The following is a 12,288-nucleotide window of genomic DNA, read 5'->3' on the forward strand; positions in this document are numbered from 1 at the left end:
GAAACCAAGCCATATATACTTCTTCTGTAGCTCTTGGATGTATATAAACAACACAGACATGGATGCGACAGTCACCGATCTTCAGCGTTGCCCATAGGTCTTCACCAGTAGGAGTTTCTAGGTCCTGGCGTCTTGTTGCTTTAATGCCCGGACGGCAAGCTAGTAGAACTCCTCCGCCTCGAGCACCGGTGGCACGGTCGCGCCGGAGCAAACTCCAGCCAGCACCAACTATTTCTGGATCATCAACGGAATCCGTTAAAAAGTTTCAGACACTGCCACGATGTCAGCATTAGTTGTAATGATATTATGCCGGAAGTGATTCAGTTTGGTATTTAGTCCTCTCACATTCTGATATATAATATGAACAGTAGGATTATTTATTGAGTGATGAAGTCGCGCTTCCCTGTATTCCTGCTTACTGCATTCTGCGCTCCGAGGGTCGACGAAATGACCATTCTTTTATTCTTGCATTATGTGGCCACACGTCAGCTGACAAACACTTATCAAAATGTTTCACCGGAACTCCAATCTTGAAAGACTTGTAATCTCCTCTCGGCTTTAATTCTTCCACCGTGCATATGTCATCTGTACAGAGAACTTTCAAGTAGTCGCGTATTTCGTCTGGGCCAGACAGCATATTCCACAGGTGCAAGTACCTGCGCTCTTCCACTGCTTTGAGGGATGTTATGTCTGGGCCGGCAGTACCACGTACAGACGAGTGTCTTCTAGATTTTCTGTTGTATTCAACTTTTGACCAACCCTGATTATCCTGTTTTTGGTAGGAAGGATCTCCATCCTGGACATGAACTGTGGAAGAATCGGTCAGTCGGCCCGAGGGTCCTGCAGACAGGGATTCCGAATTCTCAATGGTTGGATTCTCCTGTTCAATGTCTCCTAAGGATAGAGGCTCTGTAGACCCCCCCTGCTCATTATCTTCCACAGTACTCGACAACACACCCGAGTAGGTAACCGGATTTTCGGTCAAAGTCTTTGTTTTCTTCTTCTGCTTTTTCGATTTGTTACTGGTTTCTGACACAGGTTTCACAGGCTGTACAACCGCGAGCAGCTTTGACGAGATGATGTTCTTTAACTCGCTGATTTCCAGGACCTGAGCATCAATCACCCTTCTACTCTCATCCAGTTTGTGATTTAACGACGAGGAATGCGATGAAATGTATTCTTTTAGTTCCTGCAACTCTTGTCGTAGGATCCTCATTTCACCTACTTCTCTTCTCAGTTCCCGAATTTCTGACAACATCACAGTCAAGTGTGAGTCCACCGTTAAGTCTGCCGGTACAGGATGACTAGTAGCGCTGCTCCCTTTGGCTGAGACTTTGCGGGGTCCTCGGAAAAGTGTGATATTATTGCTGTCGTGATCACTCGTTGTGTAGGTATTGTTTAGCCCAATTCCAGCGCTACGGATCGGCGTGTTTGTATTATCGCCCCTGGGAATCGAGCTCTTGCATGTCGGGCATACCCATTCGTCTTTCGTTTTCTGGGAGAAATTTGAAAAAGTGTCCTTGGGTATCTGTAGGCACGCAAGGTCGTACAACGACGAACACGTAGCGCATTCCATGTAATCGAGCGATCGAATTTCCTCACCACATCCACTGCAGTGTGTTGCCATCGCTATGTCGTAGTAGATGTAGGTGCGCGTAACAGTCAACCAGTTGTCGTAGCCGCGTAGCACGTAGCGCCGCGTAGTCGATCCCGCACGTACGCTGTAGCAGGGCACGATGACGTCTCTTCGCCCGGCTAGTAGCAGCCTATTTCGCCGCGCCAAGAACTTGCTCGTTTGGCTCGGTTGCACAAGCACCGGCTGCTGTCTCGCCGACCCGGGTTCGATTCCCACGGAAAATAAAAAAGAAGCAAAAAGTGCAGAGCCGGAATATACGTCACAGCAGCAAGCGAAACGGAGGTCGACACAGCTATCTCTCTCTAGGACCGCCCACTGGGCGGAGCCAACACGTTCAATCACCTCAAGAGCAACAAGGAATTCAAAATTCTGCTCCCGGCCAATCGCGAATTAGCAAAATACAATTTCGGCAGATATCAGATATTTGCAAGAAACGCGTCCGCACGCGACGGCTGAGCGGACGAGACTCGATGTCTCGTAGTATCGTAGGTGCTGTATCGTAGTACTACTCAGATGTATCGTAGGTGCTGGCATTTAAACGCCTGTGGGTTTACATAGTAGCGTATCGTACAGTTGCGTATCTTCGCCTGGGTATTGACACATTTTCCGTAAAATCCCCCATATTTAAAAGAAATCTTGTCCGCTCTGGAAATAAACCCATTGTAGAACTCACAAGCTTCGAATTTTTTTGGGTAACTTGATAATAATTGGCCTTAAAGGTTAATCGGCGAAGTTTGGGTGATAATCCCTATGGGCATGCCTTACTACTTAGGGAAAACTTTTCTGTGATAAGAAAATAACGTAGTAGGCGAAGTTTGACATCACTCTGACGTTGTTCTATACATTTTTTATGAAGATTCTCGGGTTTCCAAAATGGTTTCTAAGCAAAAAATATGTTATTTTGAATAAAATGATTTAACAAACAAATCTTTTCTCTTTTAGCTTTATTATTATCATTTTCGTAATTTAGGTTAAATCAACCTTCGGCCTCGATATTATCTAAAGTCGGAAATAAGTGATGTTATTCGCCAATAAATGTGGCACAACTGACAACCCTAGGGGTAGGCGAAATTTGGTTTAGTAGGTTGCCTACAGTCATCTAAAAATTAAATCTAAACATATGTGATAGCCTTATTATTTAGGTCACGTAGCTTAATAAGAGTTGTAGTCAACTAGTCACGTCACGGAGTATTGCCTGACCATGATAACATAGCTGGTAATGCCGGTACACAAAAATTTCCTGCTACATTTAATAGCGACGAAGTTAAAAAGTTAAACTTAGTTATAGCAAAAAAAATCATCCCCCCTTGTATAGGATGAGAGATATTAAATGTCATTGGATACTTTATAACAAAAAAAATGTAAGTACAACATACTTTCAATAATAGAAATTACTATAGGAAAAAAGTTTATTTTATGACAATTTCATCTGGATATGCAAGCGCGGATCCAGCTTCGTGCCCAGGGGGGGGGGTCACGTGGTAAAGGGCCAGGCCCCAGAAGGCCCCCCTAGGCTCCAGGGGCGGTCATGACTCCTATGACCCCCTGGATCCGCGCATGTGGATATGCTTGGAAAGTTTTGGTGACAGGAATAATAAGCTGTGCTAGCAGGAAAATAAAACGTTTACGGATTTTAAAAAAAACAGGGTGCGAGAAAAAAAATTACTTAACAAAGTTTTTTGCCAATAGATGCCAACATTGCCAACCTAAATATCATCCAAAGCAGAAAAGCCACTAATCGAGAAAAAGTTATTCTATTTAAATGTATGTATGTAAACCTTAATTTTTCATACATGCTATTATATGAAGAACTAAATAGGTAAATATAATTTATTAATTGTATTACTAATTCATAAGCAAAAGTATTGATCCAAGATGATTTTCAAAGATGAGTTGAAATAATGAAGGTCATCAATACATACTTAGTCCCCATGTCGAGTATCTGCACCAAATCCAACTGAACGATTCGGACAAAAAGTAAACAATGACAAAACCATTGCTTGCGTTTTTTTTTATTTACGTTTAAACTGACATAATACACCCAGCAACGAACTGATTCAAGGCCGCCATTGTTTTTGCTACTTAAAAGGGAAAATCCGTAAAGCCACTGCTTGAATGCAAATCATCCGTGTCGGTATATATCCCGTGATAAAATCGAAGGGTCACTTTGTCTGGCGTTTAATATCAACTAACCGAAATATTTTCCATGTTTTATGTTATTAACTTGAGTGCTTTATGTGCCAACTGACCACGTCCTGCCTAAGTGTATCTATTTAATAATTTAAAAATTCGATTAAGTAGTTAAAAAATATCCGCCAGTCTCAATGTAATTTATATGAAACCAGAATCAAGTTCAGTATACCATTTTTGTAACGATTTCAAATTCGTTACTCAATAGTGTCAACGTCACTGAAAATTATATTTATTGTATGGAGAAACTGAACAGCGCACCCTAATGGAGGGCTACTTGAGAGCCAATAATACATATACATTTTCCGTGGCGGTCTTTCTATCGCGTGACGTATTAAATCTCATGGGAGCCACATATAGGTACGTGTGTTATTTACAATGACGCATAGATTTGTCAAATAAACCTTTAATAGCGGGTTACGTAAATGACATTACGAATCGGAGCACGCGTATTCGTAATTGACACGATTTGTATGTATTAAGAACATTGCGTCTTTGTTGACTTTGCTAACAACATGAGGTCTAATGCGTATCAAATCCATGTGATATTATTATAAAATGAATGTAACTGTAAAACAGACCCTGCACTGAGAACATTATAGATTGGGCATGTTACAATTGTTACATGGCATGGTATATGATATGATCCAGTTTTTTTTAGATTTTTCACTTGTATTCCCTGATCAAAATGTAATGTTCGATTAATTATAGCAAAAATTAACTAGGGAATGAAAATAACAGCAGAAATGTTTAAAATGCATTTATTTAAGAACACTTTTTATATTATATCTTCATAGTAGATACATTAAATACTTATCACTAAAATCGAACTAATCATATTTTTGCAGGAGCCTAAAGATAGATGGAAATAGATATTTAGGTGCGTCTGCACTAAAAATAAAGTCAATATGTGTCGTGGCTTCAATCTCCTCAAAGTGTACCACATTCGGCAATCTCTTTTTTAATACTTTTCCATTATGTACCAGAGAAAGTGTATCAAGTTTTCCAGACATGATGGCTACATTTGTTGTTACTTTGCTCAAGGGATAATCGGGTGGATTCCGTCGCCCGTATTTATCCAGATTTCCTTTAACACCATAATCGAACATTGCAAATTTTTTGCGCAAATAAAGTTGATCATAATGCTCTAAGTTTTTCCTTGCAAATCCACTCGGGGCATGCCCAAATAAGGTGCTTAAGAAGCTCAACTCTAAACCTGTAGGATTATACCCAACGAAAGGAAACATTGCAGCTCTGACGCACACTTCGTAGCTGATAACACCTTTGGTGCAAATCGTTTTAATCATGGTGACAAGTGCACCGCGATCCCTACAAAGTTCCTCAATTCCTAGCGTTTTCCCGATCTCTAAGAGAATAGGACCGGCACTGGCGCCTATTTGGAACAAGAGTGGCATGTTAAAGAAAAATGCTCCAGGTGCTAGTGCAAGAAATAATTTTATCTTTTCGTTATATTCTGGTCTCGTAGACGTCAGCGCAAAAAATTGTGATGCTCCTTGAGAATGACCGATAGCCAAAATCTTCTCCTCGCCAGTTTGATAGAGGACAAAATCTATTGTAGCGGCGAGATCGTAGTAGCCCATCTCGTGAAAACTGAAATTCCAAAATGTCTTCTTATCCTTGTCCGGGTCCAGTTCAATGTGACGCCTGCTGAACTTTGTTCCTCTGTTGTTGAGGAGCCACACATCATAACCTTTATCCGCTAGAGCGATGCCTAGTGAGTCATGACCCCTAATTACGTAAGGGTCTGCATCAGTCCCAAGTCCATGAGTCAAAAGTACTGAAGACCTTTTTCCAGGGATATGAAATACTTTAACGACGTATCCGTCTTCAGTGGTAACTTCATACTGTTCGGCTGTATGTCCGTATTTGGTCACTAGTTGTGTAAAGTTAAGTTTTCCGTCTTCAGAAAGTTCTAGATCTGCTATCTCTGACAAAAGTGATACAAAATCTAGTTCGGTACAGTGTGTAAACTTTATAATCGCTGCTAGCAAAATAATTGTGGACTTCATCACTGGACCTTCCTCCTCGGATAGAACCGATTGACGCCTATTTCCGCGTGTTTTATACCGTGTCATGACGATGTTTTTATTTGCCAAAAAGTTAACAGCGTCATTGCGTGTGCCGAGAATTTTGCACAGGCATGTAGGTACTTATTTATACGTAGTAGTGATGTGTGTTTTTCGTCTGAAGATGCGTATCTTAACGTTATATCGCAGAAACACTGAGAGAAAATACAACCAGTTTTCATGTTCGTTCAACAAGTTTTTTGGTTAAAATAGCGCCTACGTGCTCTTTGGTTCAAACAACAAGCTACTTGTCATTTGAATCGGCAATATATTTGAATCAACAAGTCGATTTTATAAAAACAACCTGACACATATTGTTTTAAACATATACGTTTGGCTGATTCAAACGGATAAACCGCAACAAGTCGAACTTGTTAAATTCACAATGCAAATTTCTCTCAGTGAATATTGGAATAAATTATGAACAGAATGCGTATAGGTCACGAGTTAGGTACTGACTTTTAAATAGGTAATAGGTATTCCATGAATGTTTTCGTTCGTTTATTCCATTATGCCTGAAAAATCATAATTTTATTATTGAAACAGAAATTAGATACCTATACTTATTATGCGTTTATAATATATTGCCTAAACCACGATAATGTAGGACTTAACATGTGTAATAGGGTGGAGCGAAAAAACACTTTTCTGGAATTAGCAAACCTAATAGTTATCAATCACTGCCCCTTAGTCTATGAAGCCTTTGTGCAAATTTTCAGCTTTTTAAATCAACATCTTCTGCCTCCGCATTAGGTTTGAAATTTTGAAAATCTCATACAAACCTGAAAATTCAACTTTTAGATAAAAAATGTTTTTTGGCAGTATTATGTTCAGTATACATTATTGATACATATTATTACAAGAAACTACCAAAAATTGCGAAAATAGCGTTAAAAATCGCCAATTTTCAATATTTTAGCGGCTATTTTGGCGAATGTACTGAAACTAGACAAACTTTGGCGATTTTTGACGCTATTTTCGCAACTTTTTGTAGTTTCTCATAATGATATGTATCAATAACATATACTAAACATAATACTGCCGAAATTTTTTTTTTATCTGAAAGTTGAATTTTTAGGTTTGTATGAGATTTTCAAAATTTCAACCCTAATGCGGAGGCAGAAGATGTTGATTTAAAAAGCTGAAAATTTGCACAAAGGCTTCATAGACTAAGGGGCATTGATTGATAACTATTAGGTTTGCTAATTCCAGAAAAGTGTTTTTTCGCTCCACCCTAATGTGTAAGTCACAAAATAGGTTTATTCTAAGCGGTAAGGCAAGCCATAGGCGAAGTTAGGGAATAACACCTAAACTTCGCCTACCTATAACCTCTATTGCCATTTATTACCGACTAGCTTTTTCCCGCGGCTTCGCTCGCGTTAGAAAGAGACAAAAAGTAGCCTAGGTCACTTTCCATCCCTTCAACTATCTCTACTTAAAAAATCACGTCAATTCGTCGCTCCGTTTTGTCGTGAAAGGTGGACAAACAAACAGACACACACACTTTCTCATTTATAATATTAGTATGGATTTAACCAATGACATTCGAAACTTTTGAATGCTATACTAATAGTCCAGAATACCAAAACTTTTTCAAAGGGTGATTCATTTTGAAGAAATAATTTGACACCGTCCAATTTAATATGGAAAAGCCAAGAAAATAAGGACAGCAATAGTTGTGCACGTAGCGAATAGGAATAAAAAATAGGTACAATACCCGGTTAATTATTAATTAAAAGCTTTGTTTTTTTTTTACCCGTGTCTTATTTACTTTATTCTAAAAAGAAGTTTAAGATTACTTTGATCGTTATGGGTTGCCGGATATAAATTCAATATACTCGTACTATTGTAAATATTTATTTAACAAACTATACTCATGTGCAAAAGCACTGACCTCGATATTAACAAGTTTGTATTGAGTTCATAGTTTGTATTGAATGTTATCAAAAAAAAATTTTGTGACGAACTTAGGTACGGGCAGGGGCGGCTCACTCCGCGATTCCATCGCCCGCGCTATAAGTACATGCGGGCGGCCGCGAGTTCGCGGCCTAATCAGGGGTGGCTCGCATTCTCGCGGAACGCACGTTCGCACTTTCTATTGTTACAATACGTCGCGAGTTTTTTTAAAGGTTCATAATTATGCGATATCCGCGTGTGGAATGGCTAATAATGCTTAGTTAAATAAACATCATGAATAAAATAGGACAATCTTACACAGGTCTACTATTGATTATGTCATTTATGCCCCACGGAAACTTTCAGTCAGGCTTGTGACGTTGGGACTTAAACAAAAATATATAAATGCTGTATATATACCTAGAAAGTACCCAAGACTTGAATATAATAGCATAACATTTTATCTGAGTATTAATTTTTTTAATCCATAGGCAACCCTAGCGTCCGACGCTGCGCACGTGCGGCTCGTTTCTTTGTAATCATTTTGTAGGCATTTAAAAAGGCGGCATTTCGTGTGAACTTCAAAGCAGTGGGCCTTCTGTACTTGTACTATTATATATTCTGTGGTACGGGTACGGGTTGACTAATAATAGTAGATTTTGTCAAAGGAATGATTGAGATCCTAAGCGAAGCAAAACGTTTTACGCAACTAAGGGCCCATTTAGACGGTGCGAGAACTCGCATACGAGTTTTATTATATTGCGGTATTTGATGGCAGTGCAAATTTGTATGTAACCTCAATAGCCCGCAATGTAACTAAAATCGCTTGGGAGTTCGCACGCCGTCTATATGGCCTAAACGAAACATAATATGTAATATACTTTTTACAAAACTTTGCATGAAAAATTATCGCAGGCGTATTTTATTATTATCGATACCGATACACATACACATGTACCATCATGTGGAGGTAATAATTTACTAAAAGTTTTGTAAAGACTGTCTACGATAAAAAGTGGTCATAATACAGAGTGGGGCCTGTAACAAAGGCGAAAAACTTAACTCTAGGCTATTCTCCTTATACTGATCAACATTTGTTCGGCGACTTTTAAAAATAACTTGTATTTTGATTTTTATCACCCTTGAAAGTTTTTTCTAAGAGGTAATGTATTGCGAATTCTGTTAAGTCTAAAGCGTGACAGACAACGTCAATGACAACAATAATGGCGTACATTGAAGCTAATATTTATTTTGTATGAAAAATAAAAAATTTAAAGACTTCATAATTTTTAAAAGTCACTGAACAAATGTTGATCAGTATAAGGAGAATAGCCTACAGTTCAATTCTTCGCCTTTGTTACAGGCCCCACTCTGTATAACATGGTAAATCTTTTGATACAATGAGAATTTACAAATAGCATGTTTTTCAAATAATTTGTAGATATAAAACAACATTATAAAAACACAAACAAATTATAACTTTAGGTGGCCTATGAATAGCATTAGGTATGTATCTCATGATGAAATGACGGATGATAGGGAGGTATGGAAGCGGAAGACATGCTGCGCCGACCCCAAATGAATGGGATAAGGGCAGGCGAATGATGATGATGATGTATCTCATGATACCAATATTTTTTTGTACAGTGTCTTCTTGCAGTCTTTACTAAGTTTTCCTGTTAAAAATATTTTTTCATGTTTAATTATATTAGCCAAAATATACCCTATTACATACTGATTTTACAATAGTAATCATTTTTCTGATTGTAATCAGATTAAGAAAGTACTGAGATTTTCTAACTTTGCTGAATTCGACTTTTTGACACTTTTTGGCTCTCCATACAAAAACAACTGTCAGTGCTTGGAGTAGAAAGTCTTCCTGACTCCCAAAAGTCGAAATGAGTTTCAAAAAGTATTTTTTTGCTAAGATGTCATTCTAATGTGTGTAAAACAGCTTATAAAAATATAAGTATAATTATGAAATTGTGCTAGGAAGCGTGTGAAGATTGCTAAAAAACGCTGTACAAGAAATGAAATGCTTGATGGTATACATTCGGCGAAACCTCACACATACTTAAGCATTATAAGGAATAGCTTTAATTATTATATAGTTTTATGTATATAGATTTATCAAAATATAAAATTGCTTCAAAATGTGAATTCAGGAATAAAGATTTATCATGTTATGCATGACCACTTTTTATCGTGGGCAGTCCTTATGTCATTATTTTTTTTATATACTACGGCGGTGGCAAACAAGCATACGGAACGGAAAGCGGTCACCGTAACCTATGGACGCCTGCAATTCAAGGAGTGTTACATGCGCGTTGCAAACTCATTAGAAAACTAAAACTATTAATGACATTATCAAGATTGTATATTATGAAGAATAATGAAATAAAAGATTATTATTATATCAATGTTCCTTTGTATCATATTTCATAGGTAGCTTCAGAAATTATCAAGTAGTAGGTATTCATCGCGACGTTACTATATTTTGTTAAATTACTACCAATTTTTCCTAGGTAAACATATTATCATAATTTTTTGTGCTATTCTCCAATACCTATTATTATACTGATTTCCCACTCATTATGTGTGAATTGTCTTACACGTGTTCTTATGGATATAGCAATTTCTTGTGCATTTATCACCTAACGCCTGTCGCTTCTTCGATTTTATATGGAGAAAGTAACCAGCAGGATACTTACCTATTAAGATAAAAAATAGTATTTTATGCAACAGGCGTTTAAAGGAGGTCAAAAAAGACGAGTGGCGTGGGTAACAATTTAAGGCAAGCTGAAATTGTTATTAAGACGCCACGAGTATTTTTTGACTCAGTTAAACACCATTGCATACGTTTTTCTTGAACCATGCACTTAGTTTTTAATAGTTTTCTTGAATAACTTTCGTGAAATTCATAGGTACTGTTTCCTGTATTTTGACGCAAAGGTTTGCACTGTCAGCTCAGCTGCCCGAAGCCTGTATCGTTATGACAATGCGTTGCCATGGTTACAGAGCCAAACAATGCGTTTACAGTTTTTTCGATACTGCGCGCATGCGTGGAAAGCCTTTTATGTAGAATATACTTTTATGTAGGGTTTTAAAGATCTATGCATGACCCTGTAAATGATGAATAGAAAAAACAAATAATTTTATAGTTATGATTTTTTTTATTGTCTACGATATTTAAAAAGCTAACTACCTACTTAGGTTCCGAGTTTAATACAGTGCGGATATGCATTGCATACGAAAAGTAAGTACCTAATTAAATCAAAAAGAAAATACAACTAAACACACATCAAATATGATGTAAGGAATGTAAACAAACGGGCATTATCAGAATTTGGGTCCCCCCAATTAGCGTGAGTTGTTAACAAAAATTAACTCGCTGTCAGTTTTGTGACGACAATAAAATTAAGCATAAAATCTGTCTAAAAATTTACTTTTTTCACATTCTGAATGTAGATTATCGCTTAAAGTTTGTTATTAACACAAAAACAATATTTTTATAGAAATTTCATGCTTAATTATCGTCACAAAACTGACAGTGAGTTAATTTTTGTTAACAACTTTCGTTAATTGGGGGGTCCCAAATTCTGAAAACACACAAAAAAGAGCTAATTATATTTCTGCAAAAGTCTAAAGATTGATGGAAAGAGATATTTAGACGCCTCTCTACCAATAATGAAATCATTGTGTGTCGTGGCCTCTATTACTTCGAAATGTACAACATTTGGTAATTTCTTTTCTAATATTTTTACATTTTCTACCCGAGAAAGTGTATCCAGCTTCCCAGCCATCAGGGCTACATCTGTTGTCACTTTGCTCAAGGCATACGCTGGCGGAGTTGACCGCCCGTATTTGTCCATATTTTCAAGAGCACCATAATCGAACTCGACGAATTCCTTACTAAAATAAAGTTGATCGTAATGTTCTAAACATTTTCTAGAAAACCCGCTAGGGGCGTGACCAAATAATGTTCCTAAGAAGCTCATCTCGAACCCTTCGGGGTTATAGCCTACAAAAGGAAAAAGTACACCCTTAATACATAGTTCATAACTTATAATACCTTTGGTACAAACTGCTTTAATCAGGGAGAGAAACGCGCCGCTATCCCTACACAATTCCTCAATTCCAAGAATTTTAGCAAGCTCTAAGAGTAAAGGACCGGCGTCAGCGATCATTTTAAAAAAAGGTGGCATATTAAAGAAATATGCGCCAGGTGATAATGCAAGGAACAATTTCACCTTCGCATTGTATTCTGGTTTCAGCGACGCCAGTGCGAAAAATTGAGTCGATCCTTGGGAATGCCCGATAGCGAAAATACTATCTTCACCAGTTTTATTTAGAACAAAATCTATTGAAGCGGCGAGGTCGTAGTAGCCCATCTGGTGGAAACTGAAATCCCAAAATGTTTTATCTTTATCAGGATCAAGTTTATTGTGTCTTCTGCTGAACTTGGTACCTCTGTTATTA

The 12,288-nt window shown here is 37.7% G+C and overlaps 1 protein-coding gene across 1 annotated transcript; it reads right to left on the minus strand.

Moving 5' to 3' along the window:
- Nucleotides 1-4,571: 4,571 nt before the first annotated feature.
- Nucleotides 4,572-5,877, minus strand: LOC125236637 (lysosomal acid lipase/cholesteryl ester hydrolase-like). The gene has a single exon (XM_048143514.1). The coding sequence runs from the start codon at nucleotides 5,854-5,856 to the stop codon at nucleotides 4,657-4,659; it is 1,200 nt and encodes a 399-aa protein (XP_047999471.1). The 5' UTR covers nucleotides 5,857-5,877; the 3' UTR covers nucleotides 4,572-4,656.
- Nucleotides 5,878-12,288: the final 6,411 nt, after the last annotated feature.

This window comes from Leguminivora glycinivorella, chromosome 19, assembly GCF_023078275.1.
Source record: "Leguminivora glycinivorella isolate SPB_JAAS2020 chromosome 19, LegGlyc_1.1, whole genome shotgun sequence".
Classification (NCBI taxonomy): domain Eukaryota; kingdom Metazoa; phylum Arthropoda; class Insecta; order Lepidoptera; family Tortricidae; genus Leguminivora; species Leguminivora glycinivorella.